The 20,821-nt window shown below is 40.1% G+C and overlaps 1 protein-coding gene across 1 annotated transcript in view; it reads left to right on the forward strand.

Annotated features, from left to right (window-relative positions):
* Window positions 1-20,571, forward strand: part of pknox2 (pbx/knotted 1 homeobox 2) — a 97,250-nt gene extending 76,679 nt beyond the window's left edge. Inside the window, 10 exon segments of the mRNA XM_046039232.1 lie at window positions 4-139; window positions 2,130-2,227; window positions 7,650-7,769; window positions 8,064-8,140; window positions 8,791-8,969; window positions 9,418-9,679; window positions 15,007-15,221; window positions 18,474-18,616; window positions 18,997-19,211; window positions 19,731-20,571. Coding sequence (XP_045895188.1) covers window positions 4-139; window positions 2,130-2,227; window positions 7,650-7,769; window positions 8,064-8,140; window positions 8,791-8,969; window positions 9,418-9,679; window positions 15,007-15,221; window positions 18,474-18,616; window positions 18,997-19,211; window positions 19,731-20,571 — 2,286 coding nt within the window.
* Window positions 20,572-20,821: the final 250 nt, after the last annotated feature.

Below are 20,821 nucleotides of genomic sequence, written 5' to 3' on the forward strand. Positions count from 1 at the left end.
CAGGAACTAATTCAGACCTCCTCTCCATCCATGACCTCTGTCTCCAGCTCTGTTAACTCTTCAGGGATTGTGGTGCCTGCCGGGGGTCTGCAACAGGGCAATGTCGCCATGACTACCATCAACTCTCAAGTGGTATCGGGTAAGCATTTGATTACACACAAAGACATTAGTACGCTTTATACCAGACATACACACACAATATACATGTTGGCTTGCATTAGTTTTCCAGTGCAATGTTACATTTAAAAGTTGGGGATAAGGAATATTTGAGCAATTCCTGTGACTTACTCCGCACACTAAAATTTTCTACGTGTGATATCCATGAGACTTTAATATACAAAACATATTGGAAATTGTATAGATCAGTGCCAGTACCACTGTCATTGAAAAACAGAATTTGAAATTAACAGTCTGAAATTAAGTGATAGATTTCACAAAAAATTTTACAACTTAACCTTAGTCTAAATTGGAGATTTTTATTGGCCATCTTTCACCCTTACTGTCCAGTCACAATGGAGTCATAAAAGAACAGTTCATGCAACTTGAGAGTGATAGTCTTCTGTTTTAAAATAAAGTGACACTGTTTCAATCATGCGTTCTCCTTAGCCAAAATGAAATAATTTTCGTTTTCTGAGAAAGTATTCCATGCTTGTGTCTCTTCAAATTTAGACAACTGCAATTCCCTTTATTTAGGACTAAGCCATAAGAGAGCGTAGTTGACTGCTCCAGCTTATCCAAAATGTTGCTGTCCGGCTATTATTATTATCTGAATTTTATGTTTAATCTAAATTTATTCTGTTTAAATATTTTTATCGTTTTTATTATGTTTATTTTTTATTTATTATTTTGGCAAATTTAACAACTTTTCTCTGTTTTGCTTAGTTGTTTTTATTGTAAAGCACTTTTTATTTGCATTTAGACAGGTGCCATATAAAGAGGGGCACACATTTTGAGTATTTTCATTTCACTTTCTACTTCTATTCAACCATATATTAAAGGGAAATAATGCACTTTTTACTTCACTACATATATCTGACTGCTTTATTAATTACTTTATAACAAATTATGTTTTGTTATAAATTTAACCCTACCGTTTATACAGCTGAAATTGATTGCTTGATTGAAACCAAACAATAGTAAAAACCAGCACATTTATACATATCGAAATTAATATAGTTGCAGTCCGATACAAAATAGTTCAAAACGAGTTCCACCAAAATCAACAGTAACAGTTAAAATCCTGCTTTTACATTAATGCACAAGTAATAATATATAATGATAGAATATAATAGTGTAACAGTCATAGGGGACTTTCTTTCTGCATCAAGTGCTTTTACTTTTAATACTTTAAGTACATTTTCCTTATTATACTGACATACTATAGTAACATTTTCAAAACAGTACTTTTACTTGTAAGAGTATTTTTACAGTGTGATATTAGTATTTTTACTTAAGTAAAAGATCTGAATACTTTGTCCACCGCTGAATATAAATAGAGCTTATTATTATTATTATTATTATTATTAACAATAAGATGACATTTTACAATCAAAATCCTCCTGTCTAAACAGATTATAACAAGCTCTTGTAAATGTAAATCCAAACGCACAGTTCACAGCCTACACACCAGTCTAAAATGAATTGTAAGATTCCAATGATAGTATAATACTGCTATCTTTCAATACACATCTGTAGTGACTGAGTTGTGTGTAAATGTATATCAGAGAGCCATGATGGTATACTTCACAGGGTGCTTGGCTGATAAGTTCTCATAATGTCATGGCTGTACAGTGAAATGTTAATCCTGCCCTCTGGAAATCCCTTTTAACCTCAAACAAATCAATGTCTCTGCCTTTGATCACTACACATTGAAGAGCTCAAACAGACTGTGATGAGAGTGTCTTGATCAAGACTAATTAAGCCAGCAGCAAAAACACACTCCCCTCCTCTTTCTTTCTGGGTTAAAGGACATTGATGCACCTTGAATTTAATCATTTCATCTCTTGTTTGCCATGTTTTTATTTGCGGGGCTGAAAAGAAGTTAATAAGCCTCTGGTGGTAGTGCAGCATGTGGCTGCCAGTAGCTGCTGAAGCCACTTGATACTCATAACGGCAAATTATCCCCTCAGGTGGGACCCTGTACCAGCCGGTTGCTATGGTGACATCGCAAGGGCAAGTGTTAACGCAGGCGCTGCCGCCGGGAACCATCCAAATCCAGAACTCACAGGTAAAGCCGTCCGATGATGCTTTGCCCGACGCATTTGCTCCCTGCCTCTGCCCCCAATTTGTTATTATTAAACGGGCCTCTTTACATCTTACAGAAATCCCCCTGGGTGCCTTTTCATAGTCTCTGTTTGAACACCCCCCCTCGTTGACAGGCAAAATAGAAATTAGAGTGCTTAAATGATAGTCATGTTTACTGCAGATGAAAGTCATGTAAGGACATAAACATAAATATAGGGTAGGCAGTTTATTTCGGAAACCGTTTTTGTTAAATTTCTTAAAATTCTCTTTAGATCCTGACAGCAATCAATAAATCAAATGCTCTGACATGTATCTGAGGCTGTCACAGGACTGCAATAAGCACAGCCAATCATTTCATTTGGTCCTGGCTTACCTGCTTGTCTACCTACTTATCTGGACAGACTCTGCACATGAACTCATTGCGCATGAACATTTGGGGAAATGGCTTTGGAGGGAGGCCTGAAGGGAGGGGGCGGGATTTGTTTGGTTGGATACTTTTAAAGTCTAGCTGTCTCTTGCTAATTTCTACTATGTTTGCTACCCCAGCTTTAAGACTAACATCATTTATGCTGTAGACAACATTCTTGCAGTAAAACTCAAATAATACACAGTATTGTCTTGGTCTTTGTAAAGTGCTGCAAACTTTGAGAAAAGAGAGTAAAGCATTATGGAATACTTATGACCAGAAAGTATTTTGGAGCAGTCAGACCCACATGAATGGAAGTGTTGTGGTTTTAATATTTTCTTTTTTTCCCAGCTCAAAAGGCTTGTGCGGTTGTTTTTAAGATATTTGGGACACTCACTGTATCCTTTGTCTTTGAGTGTTAAACTGTTGTGGAGATGAATGCGCCTCATACCCATTCCTAGCAATCAATTACACATTTTGCTGAAAACTACATCATACAAAAGAAGGGATTGTAACAGTTATAGTCAACTCCAGAAACGACACCCACAGAGCATCTCTAGTTTCAAAGAGTATGGATTCAAACAATAGTAATGAAAAGGGACAAAACATCATAGATCAGTGCTGTCAACAGCTTATTATAGCTGGTCAGAGTAAATGTGTGTTAGTTAGCTGAGCTGCATGGTTAAAGTCCAAAAGCAATGTTATTGACAACTAAGAGCTACATCTGCTTCAGAGCAACACACGCATTCATCTCCACAGCTAAAGTAGTGACCCACTATTACTATTATACTTATCTCATATGTTAGTTAGTGTTAATGCAGTGCATCAGTTCATTAAAAAAATATTTCTCTGTTTATCTCTGAATGATGACAGTTGCTTACTAGCTCCCCCCTTAACATGCCATCACAGTTGAACATAAACTCTATCCATAACATATTAAGAAGTTTTGAAATAGGACATTCTGTAACTTGCGTGTGATGCAGTGTTTGTTGCCTTGGTGTTTTTCAGACAAGTGGTAAGCTATCAGAAAGCCATTTCTGCTTCTCGAAAGTATAAGTGTAAGAAGCACAAGGAATCTGACCTGGATAATTGCTGCTGACTCATTAAAAGACTGAGACACCAGACTGAGGGCAAAACAATTGACCAACAAATGTAGAGCAGACAAAATATTCTATGTGAAAGTAAACATAAAAACACACAAGACCTCCATTTCCAAGCAAAAGGTCTGTCATCTGCAGTAGCATTGGCAACGTAGTTACTATAGTTAGTGCCACTGATGTAAAAAGTTCTGAAACAAACATGAAGTACAACTCATTGTCAGCTGTGCATGTAAGATGGCCTCATTATGTGGTATGAATGTGTATGTACACTTTAGCAGGGTCTATAGTGTAAAGTTGAAAGGAGACCTGTTATGCTCATCTCCAGCTCTTTATTTTTATTCCAGGATTCCACTAGAGTAGTTTTGCATGAGTCACTTATCTAATGCTGGCCCTTTATGCAGCCTCTCAGGTCATCCTCATTCTGAAACAAGCTATTTTATCTCCTGTCTCTGTAAGGCCCCCCCCCTCCCTAAAAGTCCACTTTCTTCTGATTGGCCAACTTCCCGGAAGCCTGCCGAGCGGCTTGTGAGCTGCAGTAACCAAGCCACCAGGAAGCGTGCTGTTTTTTGAAGCCATAGTGGCCAAACCATGGAATTATGGAAAAATATTCCCCATAGACTTACATTGTGAAAGGAGCGGTCGTAAAAAACATTGGATACGTTTATTTCAAGTGTCACAGCCCTCCCAGAAGTATTCATTTCACTATCAGAATTTAAATCATTCTGTCCAGTAACAGTTGGAAAGTCTAGAAGCCACCCGATTAAATAATTTTATCCCCATTGAAGTTAGTGTAGGCTAGACCAGAAGTTAACCGTCTCAGCAGCGGAAGTCTCTGTTGCACTTGCTCCAGGAGGTGGGGGTTATAGGAAATGCTAGTTTATTTATTCCTGTGGGGCGGAACAAGCTATGCGGAAGATCCGGGGAATTTTATACCTGGAGGTCGAACTTTTGTGGCTTTACGCGCCACTGAGCAGCTGTCACAGGAATGAACGGAGCACCAACGCTGTATCCAGTTCTCTTTATACATCCATGGTCATGTGATGTGCATTTTTCAGATAGACTTACTTTGTGAAAGAAGCATCTGTAAAACAGTAGATGCATTTTTTTGAGTGACAAAGCCTCTGTGAAATGACACGTTTTGCTGTAAGAATTGGATTGGATTCAGTCTGATAAGATTTGGAAAGTCTAGAAGAGCAGCATATTTTAAATCATATGATTCCCATTTAAGTTAGCGGCGGGTTAGACAGGAAGTTAGCCGGCTCAGCTACCGTAAGTCTCCGGTGCGCTTGCTCTGCGGGCCACCACCATGGCCGAGGGAGGCAGGGTTAAGAGAAATGCTAGCGTGCTTGCTCCAGTTGAGCTGCATGAGCTATACGGAAGATCTGGGTAATTTTATACCCAGAAGTAAAAAAGAAGAAAAAACTATTGGAAATCTGTTATTCAGAGCAGTTTGAAGCCTGACACAGGGATTACTTTTACATACGTTTTCCTTATTATTTGAAATGTTACAATATCAGAAACCTCCGACATTGTTAACATCATATATATGACAGAAAATAAGGGAAAGTGCAATAGGTTCCCTTTAATGTCTGTGTTGTTGTTTTGTTTATATAAGAAATGACGTTTCTATTGAGCCACAAGTCAGATTGACATTGCAATATTGAAATATGCAACAGAAGACAATGAAATTGTTGAAAGTAATTTTCCTTTTACATTCAAGTATGCACTTTGAAAATTTGTTTATAACTTGTTTTTGAGCCATAAAACTTTAATCCAAGTGGATGGGGAATTAGAATTCAGAATTACAGATGAAATTTAGTTTGAATTTAAATTATATTTTAATTCCAACTACATACATTTTGATTCAGTTTTATAATTACAGCCTTTTTCTCTCTTTTTTTTAGACATTTCAAACATGCATGACTCAGAAATGCACCAAGCTAAGTAGATTTAACATATCACTGGTGGATCCCGTCTTTGTCTGGCTTTGACAGTCTCAACACTTGCCTATAGATATAAATAAAAAATGGGAGCAGGGGAGTTTAAACAAAGCTTGATGTGCAGCAGCAGTGGCCTGAAGAGCGGCTCAGTTTCAGGCAGGTAATTCTGTGCTTGACAGTCAGAAGAGGCCTCAGTGAATAGTCGCGACCCTGCTGAGCCCGAGTGCTACATGTGGGCTGGGAATTGAACACAGCCCCGTCGCTACTTTGCAGACAAGCCCAGAGTAATCACACGCCGGAGCTTGGTGCCGCCAATTAATTCAACCTTGCTTTCCCCCGGAACACACACGCTCCCAGGGCTGAGGGGGGATAAGAGGAGGGTTATCCACGTGACACCCAGCTGCAACTGTAATGAGTCTTGTTTTGTGTGGGGGATCTGAGTGTGTGTGAATGTGTATTTATGGACATTGTGTGTGTTTGTGTGTTATTTGTCTTCAAGACAGCCAGGATTCTTACCACCACTATGCTCTGCATGAAATCATTTTATATTCTTTGCGGACTTGTATTTTTTTACTTATTCATGCATTTTGTCCTGCATGCTTATGCATATGACATTTTCATATGCATGCTCCCCTCTGAAGTATTTTAGCCTTCACTAACGGGCACTTCATTCAGAAAAATCATTTTTTTAAAACTCAAAAGTCACTGCTACTGCTTGAAACAATGATAATGACAGATTAAAAGGATTTGTCTCGTATTATATATTACATATTTATGAAATGCGGTCAATAAAAAACTGTGTGCAATGTGATTCAGTGCATGTGTACAATATATATATCTTTATATAGTAGGCCTATATTTTTTATTTTTCAGAATATGGAGTATAGCTACTGTTTGAGGTCTTATTGTGTTTCGTATTATCTGCCTCAGAGCACACACATTCATCTCCACAATGAAATAAACACAATCATACTATACTATGTTGTAAAGGAGCACATTGCATTAAAAAACTTTTATTTAAAGCTCAGTCATTTCTTAAAACAGCTGGCCACTGTGGTTTTTAGCAAATGTTACTCAAACATGAGGAATTAGTTCATGTGCCGAGGACTATTATCAGTGGTGGATTAATCCTCGTATAGATAATGTTGGTTTGAGTCTTATGGAACCAGAACATCAACCAGACTTCTCCTGGATCCTTACCCTTACCTAAGATGCTCTTTTAACTAGAACATCCAAACCATTTACTAACCTTAACCTCCACAGCAACCACAGAAACAATCTGAACATGTCGGCCAAAAAACCCTCGATGACCATCACAATCCAAAATGTTCTCACAACTTATAGTGCAAATAGTGGACTCTCAAGAGTCAGTCCTCACAAGTACAGCTTAGCTAGACCCAACACATGGGCTCACACACTTACACACACATCCATATGGACACCGCAGCCTGTCAAAGACTGTCAATACTCCGACAGCATCTCGTCCTTCAGCACTCGTACTCCAAACAATAACATCTGAATAATGATTTCTCACTGAACACAAAGGCAGGCTTAGATCAACACAAATGAAAAACTAAGCCAAACACAGACACACTTTATACCAGCTCCTCGCTAACTTAGCACCAAACTGTGAAACTTTTGGCCGAATGCTTGCCTGACCCTCCGCTCTTTAAACTCACCGTCGAAGCACCAAACAGACTACTGACCCTCTTGTGTTTCCACATAGTCGAGGGTGCTGCTTTTTTTAGATTTTAAGTATCATTACTCAAATTCAGTTACCATGGTGACACTTGAGGAGGTATTTCTGCCCTTGCCATTGAAAAAAAAAAAAAAAAAAAACGATAGGTAATTGGTAGTCTCCCTTTGTTTCCGTGGCAACAATAACTAAGCCCTACCATCTGCTCCTTCTTTCCTTTTCTTTTCTTCCTTTCTCGTCCCTTCTTGGTGTTTATTGTAAAGGTAAACGTGGACCTGTCGTCCCTGTTGGACAGTGAAGACAAGAAGTCCAAGAATAAGAGGGGGGTCTTGCCCAAACATGCCACCAACATCATGCGCTCCTGGCTCTTTCAGCATCTCATGGTGAGGCAGAGAAGGACGCTTGTGAGTGTGTGTTACGAGTGTGTGTACATTCATCTGAAATGGTCATCTGTTGGCCTTGTCACGATGTTACCTTCGGATGCAGAGACGAAAAGGATGATGCATGGTATGTGTATGAGATTGGAGAATAAACTACTTGAAGCGGGACGTTTACTGATATCATAGAGTAGATGTTTCATTTGTTGGTTTTAACATGGGAAAATCAATATTAAGTCAAACGAAGTATATCAGATGACAATGTATGAAAACTGAGCTGGTGCTTCTTCCTTCTTTCAGCACCCGTACCCAACAGAAGACGAGAAAAGGCAGATTGCAGCACAAACAAATCTAACCCTTTTGCAAGTGAACAACTGGTAAGATACTGTCCTGGTGTACACATGTAGACAGAAAGACACTGCTTCATATTATTGTGGTGAAAATATGACTGGGGGCTTTGCTTAAATATACTGGAGCTCCTCAGCACATTTCTGGCACTGAGGCGCCATCTCCTGGACATATGTGTCAAGTACACGTGAGACCATTTGTGTCTTCCTGTTGTCATACATTCACTCTTCCTTTATAGTTTTGTTCTCATGGAAAGGACTTCTTGGGATGAATAAAGATATTTGAGCAGAATTTGCTACTTTCTATTCAATCCATTGATGGGTCAAGATTAAATGAAATTAGTTGCAAAATTGTTTTATATTTCTTATTATTTATATTTCTCTTGTAAATGTCTGTATTCACTAGGGCTAAATATTGTATTTTATAAAAACAATTTTAAAATGATGACGGTAAGGCTGTTTTGTATACTTGTTATCAATGGCGATATAAGTCACATAACTAATCAATGGAATCTATAAGAAAACCAGAAACAACACTCAGACACCACTCTGACGAAGGCAAGATATCCAAATATAATATTACACAGATTTTGCTTTTCTAAAAGTATGGGTATCTTGAGGGGATGTCTATCTTACATCAATGCCCCCCCAACACAAAGGTCCTTCTCTCTTTCTCACAGGTTCATCAACGCTCGCCGGCGTATCCTCCAGCCCATGTTGGATGCCAGTAATCCAGACCCAGCTCCGAAAGCAAAGAAGATGAAGTCCCAGCACCGTCCGACACAGCGCTTCTGGCCCGACTCCATTGTGGCTGGAGTTCTGCAGACGCACAGATCTCAAACAGGAAACAACTCAGACAGTATGCTGACACTATAAAATATACAAACACACCCCAAGCTTTTTACAAAGTTCCTAAATTGTGCATGTATTTTAAACACAGAAGTAAAACTTTGTAACTCTTTTATTTTTGTGAGAAGTTGTGAAGTCACATTCAAATTCTTAAACATTTTAAAGGTGGATCTGAATGTGAATTTAAACTACGCAGAGTTTTTCCTGTCAAGGCCCATTTTAGGCCCTGATGTCTGTCCCTATAATTGGGATATTTTTCCACCTAGTTTTCATTCTGAAGTTAATTTATACCTTGGCTGCCTGAAAGCCAATTTTGATAAATACCGCCTAGGTTCACAGGTGAATGTAGAAATCTGACTGACTATAGGCCCTTTTGTTGGAATGGATTTGGTCTGTTATTGGCTTTATAATTGCGTGCCAGCTCCTAACCCCTCCTGTGTTTCCCTGCCTCCCCTCAGACCCACTGAGCATGGACAGCCTCCATTCACTGTCGTCAGACTCAGCCACCCTGGCCATGCAGCAAGCCATGCTGGGAGCAGACGACTCCATGGACGGCACCGAGGAGGAGGACGAAGAGGAAGAGGAGGAGGAAGAGGAGGAAGGGATGGAGGAGGAAGAAGAGGAGGAGGAGGGAGAGGAAGACAACGACAGGGGGAGGCAAATGTCCAGCGTAGGAGGAGGAAGGAGAGATCTGAGCATGGAGCACAGAGAGGAACTGGAGTAGCCAAATAGAGGAAAAGACTAAATGAACTTTGACCTCAGTTGTCGCCTCAATACGGCCTCATACAAACTCAACTAGGATGACTCTAATGCTAAGTGACTCTTTTAGAGCATTTAAGGGCATATTAAGTTTTCTCCAAACTCATCAGAGACTCTTCTGCAGAGCCACCATGGAGTCTAATCAGACACAATGATCATCATGATAATGATTTTAGAGGACGGATATTAGTTTGATGATGAATATGTGTTGTTACATTAATATACTATGTTCTCATGCAATGAGCTCTCGAAACATTTGGATAGTAGCACATTTTTTACTCTATAACTATCTTGTTATTTGTGGAAAGAAATGGCACAGAAACTACAAGGCTGAAAAGAGTAATGCCAGTTTTAAATTGAGGACATTCTTCCCATTTTAGAGCAACAATTAAATAAGTTGATGATTACGTTTGGTGCTTTCAGAGAGCCATGACATTATGAATTCAGGTTGCAGTGAACTGAAAAAGAACATACTGGACAGGAGAATTAGGAGTCTTGAGTGGTTGCACATGCATCAAAAAATCACAATGCATAGTGATCATTTTTGAATGAATGTGTAAAACATCTAATTTGGCCAAATATTATGGAACCATGAAACGAGTTACAAAAAGGGCTGCGGCTTTTTTTTAACTGTTCATTTCATATGACTGAAAGTAGTCTCAATTTGCAACTGACAGTCTACGCTTTAACTTCACAGTTAATGTGTCATTTCGCTTCCTAAAATAAGGGTGAAAAGAAAGGAGAAAAAAAGGTGTAACCCTGTCCAAATAGCTGCAGAAGTGACTGTATATGTTGGCTTCCACTGCTGGGACATCATTCACGCCTTTTAAATGACTCATAGGTTCTCAGGTCGAACAACACTCTCATTCGGCATGTCTCTTCCTCATGAGTGAAACACTTGACTCATTGCTGCAGCAAACCTTTTCAAGCATGACTTTTAAAACAATCTTAGTTTTTGTTTTTTTTATTATTATCCCATGCGCAAAAAAAAACCTGTAGTAAACTGGTGTATACTGACTGCACATATACATAGTATGTATATTGGATTTTTCATATGTTTGCATTCTGGTGTTGAAGGTTTGCATATTTATTCTATTTTTTGTGAGGCCTCAGAGGGTAGCTCATGGAACATGACAATGACAGTTGCTTATGCATTTACTATAGGTTTTGCAGACTTTCTGAATAAGCCTATTGTATTAGCCGGTGGCCATGCACATACTTGACTTCAATCATCAACTCTTGCTTGTGTATTTTTGTGACCTTGGGTGACTGCCAGTCTCTAAAAACTGTCTCACCCACATCTCAACATTGAGAGAAATCACACAGAGACAACAAATGACTTTGGAGTCCCCACCTGACAGAGCCAATGTCATTTACTGACAAACTTTTTCAAGGAAGAAGACAATTTTGAGAAAAATGAAAACGAGAAAGTGAAAAAAAATCTCAGTAGTGACGTCTCTTTAAATTTTATGTGAAGGATTTTGAAGAAACTGTGAAACAATTTCAGCTCTCTGTTTTGTGCTAAGCCACACAAATAGAGTTGCTCGTTTCTAATGTGAAGATGTCTAGAAAAAGAAAAACCATGTTATATTGAATGTTCTGATTGTTCATTGTGAAGTATGTTGCTCATTAATATTCTTTTCCTCGATTGCTTTTTTAAATGGATCTTCCAGAGCAAGTGACAGACAATAGGGAATATTTCTATTCATTTGTACTCTTTGTTGTCATAATCTATTGTGTTTCAATAGACCAATTTTAATAATTAAAACATGTAAAGGTACTGATTTTGACTTTGTGATGTGACAGTTCTGAATATGTTCCAGGGCCACAGAGTCCAAAACAATCAGTTTTCAGTTTGATTAATGAGAATATTTAAAGCAACATTATGTAAGTGTTGTTTTTTTTGTGTGATTTGGTGCCCCTACTGTTTCAGAGTGCCCTAAAGAAGAACAGCTGTACACGTGCATTTATTATGATTACATTATTAATGATCAAGAACTAGCAAGTGGACAACTTTGCTAACACAGCCAAACATTAAGCAAGCACGACAACACAAGACATAGCAACATTACTGACTAGTCCAACAGAAGGAAGGACAGCTCTGTGTCTGTCCTGCAGCCTTTTATTTCACAAAACTCTTGCCAACGATCCAGCAGTCTCTTGCTTGGTCACTCTCTTTTTCTCTTCTTAGTTTCCTGTGTCAACGTCCTCTTTGGTCTCTTTGCCACCAGCAGCAGCATAATGTTGCTTGGAATTTGGGTGGCAAGCTGCCAACGGTTAGACACCAACCGACGCAAGAGCACTTACAGAAACGTTAACAATGAACGAGTGTGTTATCGAATAAGTTTGCTAACATCAACTTGAGAAATATAGCTAGCGGCTAAACCTCTGTCTGTGAAATCTGTGGCTGACTTTGCTCGAGTCGACAACTTTGCTAACAAAGGAGCAAGAGCAACAACACAAGACACAGCAGGCCAGCTAATAAGTTATTACTGACTAGTGCAACAGAAAGAAAGCCAGCTCGGGATCTGTCCTGCATCCTTTCAGCTCTTTTACCTCACGCCAACAAGTAAAAGGCAGTCTGATATTTACTATTCATTCTGTCTTTTTCTCTTCCTCCCTTCCTGGGATAACGTCTTCTTCAGACTCTTCGCAGCGTCTGCTATGGTATCCATACTGACAATAGCTTCTTCCAAAGAACTGACATTCTACATTCTATAGTATTTGCTTGCTGAACAGTTTTGTTGGTGTGATGTGGTGCCGTAAAGCATTATGCCATTCTTGCGAGATTTTTACTTTCGCATTTCATTGTTACATTGTGCCGTAGCAGGCGCTCCAGACCGGAGTGGCAATGACAGAGATGCCTTTCTCTGTATTACAAGCCATCAAACCATCAAATCATTTTGAAGCTGTCATTTTAACATAAAAATACTACATAATGTTGCTTTAAAGAAGAAAAGCACCAAACAAACAAACACAAAAATCACTAGACAATTACCATGATCATTTCCCCTCACCAAAGCCAGGATCACAATAGAGCACGGCTTGTGTGTGTGACACTTCTGAACCCCCTCAGGCTCTGCTTTATTGTAACACATTTAGTAGTCTAAATATTGGTTTATCTTCCCTCATTTTCCTGTCACATAGATATGTTGTCTCCCACCTACTGGTTACTGCTCTAGCCTGTGATTTAACTTTAGAAGACGCCCACCCACATGCTCTTCCATCTTCCTACCATAAAGGAACCCAAAAGAGCGCTCGACCAGAGGCTTTCAACTTCTGAAATGTGGTAATCACTCCTGTGAGTTTGCTGCACATGCTACATTAAATTGTTTTTACACGGCTTGTGCGCTTGTGTATAATCCTTGCTTTGTTTTCTTTCCCCCTAAAGTTCAATCTTTAATTGCGGCAACCCTTATTAAATATCTGTTATTGCCTATCTCTGCTACTTTTCTACTCCTTCAGCCACATTTCATGGGAGGAATTTAAATTGCAGTGGCAATGCTGGGCTTCAAAAGAATAATGTATTTTCGGGGTAGGCAACATGTGATGATGACGTGGGAGGATGTGATCTAACTGTGTGAGAATATTGGGTATCACACCATTTCTTCTATAATTATTTCACACAGGACTTTCAGTACAGCAGGTCAGGGGGGTCACATTGTACCCTTAACACTGCAGTAATCAATACTTTTTTTATTAACAAGGGATGGAATTACTACTTGAAATGAGTCTGTGGCAAACAGAATCACCACCTGACTCGGCAGACACTCAGCTTTAGCGAGCATTTTAGCATCTTTCAGCTCATTGTTTTGATTTTACCTAATGCAACGTTACTTTTTTTGAGTCACTGTCTCATGTCCAAACAGCAGACAGACAGAGATACTTCTGAACATTGTGGAGCATTTCCGTCAGGAGTTGAGCTTAAAGAGAGTGTATATTGGACTTATATTCTTCTGGGGGACCTAAACACAATTCCAAATGAATGCTAATGTTGCTGCGTCAGCTGGAAACACATTAGTAATCATAATTTAAAAGGGGATAATATGTAAATGTTGTGTTTACATCTTGTTTCTGCCGCTGCACCTGATTTGTCAGACACACACTGAACAACTATGACTGTGGATTTTGTCCCCCATCCTTTACATTTTGGTCAAGTTAAAAAGGGATCACCAGCCAGTTCGGACAGCAATCAAGAACTGTTTTAATGTACATATGAATCCATGACTACTGTTTTCAAACAGATTTGAAAAAATGTGAACCTTTTCAATAAATTACTAATGCTGTTTTCTGGTGAAAACAGTTTTGTTTGTAGAGACCCAATGATCTCCACTTCTCTGTCTCAATCTGAAGACATACTGTGCCTCTCCTTGATTTATAGCCCAAAATATAATACAGATAAATATAACACAGATCCCATAAAGTGGCATTGTTTTTAGTTTCATTTGTGTTTTATGTTTTCAGATTCAGGAACCCCACAATGGAGTTCTTCCCATCCATAGATGTCCTCTATGTCTAATCCACTTAATAAAATAGAATTTTTACACAGAGTTGGTTTTTCCCTTGAACACATGTGCTGCAAAGCTCTGACACCGGACTATCCCTGTTTTATGGTACAGTATTTTAGCTAGCAGATGCTCTGAGCCTGAAGTGCAGTAAGTAAAAATAGTCTCAGAATGACAGAGGCTGAAAAAGCCACTGGCGATGGTTCACTCGTTTGAAGTGGGCCACAACCACCGTGCCTCACAGTGTGGACAGACCAGAGAAACACACACACACAATTGCATGGCCCAGTACTGGGTACAGGAGGTCTGCTGCAGTCAGTGCCATCTGGGCGCCTACATGCTCTCAGATGTCCTCTCTGTAATTAGAGCCAGACCCGGCTCGGCCTGGTCCGGCCCAGTTCCAACCTCCCATTTACAGAGGCCCTCCCTGAATACTTAAGGAGCTTTCCAACGCCGTGCAGGCCTTGAGAAGCTCGGCTCTGCTAACATATTTTCCAACAGTATTACCAAAGAAAGCTGGAAGACTTAAGGTAAGTTATAGCTTTGATTTTACGTTGAAGACATTTCCTAGGAATTGTAATAATTGCATTTCTAATTTCTCCTAATTGGAAAAGCAATCCACTGTTGATAAATAGGCATTTCTGATGTATTATATGCAGTGAAGAATGACAGAGAAGATAAGAGAGAACAGGGCAAGTAGTGACGTGAGACAAAGGTCATGAGTCTGATTTGTACTTACAGCACTTCCTTTCCTACTTGACTATGTCAAAAAAAAAAAAAAAGACTATTTCTTATCACTGGGTAGGTGTTCAAAATGTCCATCGCCCAGGCGGCGGCCAAGGCCATGCTATCTGATGCCCTGCTGCAGGACAACTCCGGGATAAACCGGATCAACCACCTGGAGCTGGAGCTTCCTCTGGACAAGGTCATCAAGTATGTGTCTGTCGGCCTTCCCCTCATGCTGGTGTGCATGGCCTTCGCCCGTGAGATCTCCCTGGGTGAGCAGCTAATTTCCGACCCCTTTTCAAAACTATGGAACATGGAACTATGGAACTAGGACATTTGTTTTGTATTCCACTTGCCATTGCCCCTAATTATACCCTTTATTCACGAGTGCTTATTTTTATTCAGTGGCTGTGTTCTGGCTTTGTGGTCTTCAACTGCACATGTACTGTTTGTCCTTGAATTTCTGTTTTTACTCATTTACTCGCTAAAATGCATTTAGTTGAACTTGTGATACGGAGGAATATCATACATACTGATATAAAGATAGTCATTATTCTTGTGGCCCGTGGTATTTAATCTAGTCAAAATTCTAAATGTTCATGTATCAAAGAAGTGACCTAACTGTGTTTCTTTTCAGAGTGAGGATATCTGTTCTCTTTCCCTTCTACCTTTTATCTCTGCACATCTCCTCATCCCTTACAATTTCTACTTGAGGAAACTAAATATTAAGGGCAGTAACGATGAGAACTGTAATTACACGGCACTTCCCTTAATAAAATTAGGGTGCTGTGTGAAGCAAGAAGGAGAAAACACTTAAACAACACCTGAAATTACTGAAAACACAAAATCACAATCGGCTCCAAGTCCATTCATTAGTTTATTGACTGGAAAACATGTTATGAATAAAATCTGGTCGGCAGCCTGTCTGTACACGGTCATTCAAAGAATAGAAAAACACAGCTAAAAATCCGCAGTCTACGTGGCAAGTCTACAGTACAAGTCTGTTGCTGAGGAGGCTGACTCCCTTGACTTTGAACTAAACGTTGTCTCTCCAGAGCTGGTCTGCAATCAGCCTGGTGCTCCTGATGGTAATTGCCATGGGGGATGATTGAGAGCAGCGTTCACTAACGCTGGCATGCTGTAATTACAAGGCGAAATTCTTCTATGGCAGCTCCCCCCTATTTGAGTCAAATGAGAGGATATGTTGATTAACCAGAAGGGGGGGTGTAGAACATGATGTGGTGCCGGGATACGCGGCTCAACTGATGGATCTTGGCTGCCTATCTGCTGGGTTGTCAGTTTCACAACAGTGCTTGATTGCGCTGCTGTCTGGAGTCTGGTTTACTTGCACCTGGACTCTCAGCCAAGAATTCTTGTACAAAGCACAAATGTGGAGATGATCTGCCAATGTTAATTGGGTAGTGGGAGTAGAAAATAGGAGCAGTGGCAGAAACTTAGGTTCCCTCACTTTGCCAAATGGCTCACAGGGGTGTGGGGTAAGGGGAGGAATATTTTGCAAGCTTTCATGAGAAGGCATGTGCTGTCATTTTTTTTGTTTGTTTGTTTAGGGTGACTTGGCAACACTTCGACCACACATGCACTCACAAGTAAAGTGGAAAAATAAATTCCCACATTAAGCAGCATGGGAACATAGGGTGGTACGGTCAGTTTGTATTATAACTACAGAACACACCTTAAGTTAAACCTAAGCAAGTATCAATGTAGCTCCCATCATTACGGTGTTCAAATCACGATTTAACTCTTTGGAAGCCCTAATAGCATAAGGCCGTTTAGTAAAATTATGTTCTCCTCGCGTTCAAATAGGTAGTAATCACATAATCAGTTTATTTCACTGATCTGTTTGCACAACTGGAAGCAGATTATGTGAATTGCTCCACCATGATGCCTTCAGGGGTTTGTGAAGTTACAGCTTTGGGGACAGGGAACATGATAGACAGCTATACAAAACCTGTTTAGAAATGATATACTGTAACACTGTTTCAATATGTGGCTGCCAATAATGGATGATGATGAACCCACCAACCAAGTCACAACAGGGGTTTCAATGTATGTCATTTTATATTGGCCCTAATGTATTATAAATGTAGAGTGCACTATTTTGAAAGTGTTCTGAATATTTATGTATTTTAAAAATAATGCATCACATACATTTATTAGATTTCTATCTCATAGAGTAGGTGACATTGAACAATGGTATGGCTAGTGTTGCTAGTATCAATTAGTTTTCACCTACATGCAGGGTTAGGAAGGTTACTTTCTAAATGTAATAGGTTACCAATTAGAAGTTAATAGTAGTGTAACTATTTCAATTACAAAGTAATATAACTTGTAATATTTAATTACTTTTTGATTACTTTTCTCAGTTTCGAAATTAATGTTTTCAATGTTAACCATTTTAAAAAGACAGCTTGAGAGGCAGTCTAACTTGCAGACGGGTGGCGCTGCAAATTCAAACATGAGAACCAATCAAAAGCATCAGAATAGTATCAAACAACTGTGGCTGGAAATGGCAAAGGAGGACGTGCAGATGAAAAACATACAAAGCAACAAAATGAATATTATTCAACATGTAGCCAAGCTTTTTCCAGAGACATTTCAGATGTAACTCCCAATGTAATCACGAACATTTCCTAATAACTATAATTTACAGTTACATATATTTTGTAATTAAATTACATAACTAAATTACATGTAATTAGTTACTCCCCAACACTGCCTACATGTTTAGTTTGAGTTCAGTGTCAGTCTAAAAATAACACTGTAACATGTTCTTTCTGTATATATCTATACAAGGTCACATGGTCAATGAATATACTCCACCGTAAACTCAGCTGCCATAATTATACTTTAGGTGGCTGATTAATTAGACACACATATACGTGCCTGTAGTATAACTGGACCATAGTTGCCTATAATGAGGTGGACTAGGAGGAGGAATCACATCCTGACAGTAAGTTGGTGGCAGTATGTTTCTACTTTCAGAAAGCTTAGCAGATGGGGAGGTTGTTTGTAAAATTAGAAGCTCCATGTTTCTGTTTTAAGGCTCTGAATTAGGTGGGGCACACCCATGGTTTGTTCCCTCCCAAGCTCTCTGTTTAAGGGTGGAGCACCCTTGGGAAATGACAGATGGGTGCGGAGAGTGGTTGGACTATATGTTGTTATATAAAGGTGAACTAAATATAAGGTGGAGGAGCCCAATTTTGGAATAGAGTCGTCCAGGCTTTTTTAAATGCCAGGTTGCCATTTGGAAACATATGATTTCTCCAGTGAAATCCTGTACCACTGAAAAGAAAAGGGCATGTAGAAGCACACATGTACGTGTCTAGTAGTGGACCACCAGTACTGTGTGTGTGTGTGTGTGTGTGTGTGTGTGCGTGAGTGTATGAGAGATATATCAAGTGCTCAGAGATCGCTTACAGGCAAATTGATAAAGGAGGATCGAAAGAGGCTGCAGAAAGTAATCCCCATGTAATGTTACAGATCAACATTTGTTTATTCTGCAGGGCCCCAGATCAGCTGTTTCCCTCCCAACAATTTCAGCATAAAGCAGGCCAGCTATGTGGACACATACTGTTGGGACTCTCTCATGCATCATGAGTTTGACAGCGATGGGAACTTTGAGGAGCGCTCGCTCTGGGTACACAAAGTAAGTAGAGATATTCTTGCTTGACTTGTAATTCCCACTTAGAGTGGTTGACAATTGTCATACTACTGAAAACTTTTTTTTCTCTTTACTGTAACTTACAAAACGAGTTGAAATGTCAGCACATTCCCTTTAATAATAGACAGAACCAGTTTTATTGCTAAACCCATCTACAAAGTATTTGGGCCCAGTGCAGTTGACATTCAAGGCCCAGCCACAAACAGGAAAGTAGTTCTGAATCAGGAGGATAGCTGTTCATTTATAATTCTGGGTTGTGAAGCGATCGTTGTGACTCATCTGCTTCTTTCAACTCTTTCCTGACACTTTTCTTTCTTTCCACCTGCCTCTCCTCTCTGTCGCCCTTTCTTTCATTATCCATGCAGATGTTCCCTTACTCTCTTCTGGCCATGGCGGTGTTGATGTACCTGCCGGCTCTGATCTGGCGCCAGCTCGTCATGCCCACGCTGAGCTCAGACCTGCTCTTCATAATTGACGAACTGGACAAGTCGTACAACCGCTCGATCCGACTGGCCCAGAATATTCTGGATATGCGCCAGAACACTAAGAACCCCCTCACATTTCAGGCTGAACTGCAACGGTAAGAGACCAGTGATTCTTGGCTTGTAGCATGAATATCCATTGCTCCTTATGTTTGTTTCAAATAAAATGTTTCCATATCCATGTTTATGTTTTCAGGAACACGCTCGTATGATTGCCCCAAACTAGAATATGCCTTGTTAAATTAAATTTTAATAATTCCCGTAGAGAAATCGGGTCATTGCAGAAGCATTAAAGATGATCTGCCAGTGAGAAATATTGCTCGTAGGTTACAGAATTGAACTGTCAGTTTGAATCTCTTGATAAACTGGGAAACTGTGGTTTTGGAAAGTGATGAGAAATGCTTTCCTCTCCCTCCGCAACTAATCTTGATTTACCCTTGTACAAGGCTGTTAACCTCCAACAGGAGGACACAGAAGAGGAGGACTGTAGTGGGTGTTGTGGTGGGCAGCTCCTACTAGCCAAAAGTAGAAGATTGTGGTTGGGTCTCAGCTCTGTGCAGCTTTATGAGCATGAAAGAGAAGATGGTGCTGAGTGTCTTCTCTTTGTCTAATTGCAGGGCCAAGAAGAAGCGATACTTTGAGTACCCTCTACTGGAGAGATACATGCAGTGCAAACAAAACTCCTACTTCCTTGTTAGCATGCTTTTCTTGCGGGGCTTCCTGCTCCTGACCTTCATGACTGCAGCCTGTCTCTACCTGGCCTACTTCCACCTCTCTGCCTTCCTGCAGGACGAGTTCAGCTGCTTTGTCCGCACGGGCATGCTGCGTGATCAGAATTGGGTTCCTGAACTGGTTCAGTGTAAAATGATTGGCCAGTTGGTTTTTCAGGTGATAAGCGTGGCTAACGGTGCCATCTACGTCCTGCTGGCTCCCATTGTCCTCTTTAGTCTGATCCGGCTCTTCGTTTGGGACACCACCTTCATCTCTGTCTACGAGGTCCTCCCAGCCCTTGATCTCATCAACCACCGTCGGCTAGGCTGCCCGTTGAATGACCTCAACGTCCTCCTGCTTTTTTTGCGTGCCAACGTAGCACACCTGAAATCTTACGGGCAGGTAAGGGCGGTTTGCTCGCTTGCGCCACCACAGGTGGGCAACGCCACTGCAGGGCAAGGCTTGAACGCAATGCTGACCCAAGAGGAGATTGAAGAGCGTGAAGAGGCTGCAATGGAACTGGCAGAAGAGGTGGAGGAGGCCAAGGAGGAAGGGAAGCTCAACCTAGTGGATATCATGACTATTCTGGGAGCGGCACAGGGAAGAGTGGTAAACTGCAGTGAGAAGAGGCCTCTGGTGGAGCAGAATATGAGTCTTGGTACCGTAACACTTATCTACACACTCAAACGTATTTTGCTAGTGGCTATTTTTGTCTACATCATTTGGGATGTACAGAAAATTATTTAGTGACCTCCAGACTAAAGATACAGGCTCTGAAAATGAAAAGCAAGTGCTTTAAATATAAGGTAGCACAAGCAGTTCTCACTGAACAAACACTGAATACAGAATAAGGTCATACCCTGGTACACCTGAGGAAGCAGCTTGAGACACATTGTTCAGTATTTTTTTTGCAGTCTGTAACTGTGTTATTCTTGTTCTTTCTTTTTGAAACCAAACTGAAATGCCTATATTTCTAAAAGAGTCTTTTAGAAGCACT

Source organism: Micropterus dolomieu, linkage group LG23 (assembly GCF_021292245.1).
Source record: "Micropterus dolomieu isolate WLL.071019.BEF.003 ecotype Adirondacks linkage group LG23, ASM2129224v1, whole genome shotgun sequence".
Lineage (NCBI taxonomy): Eukaryota > Metazoa > Chordata > Actinopteri > Centrarchiformes > Centrarchidae > Micropterus > Micropterus dolomieu.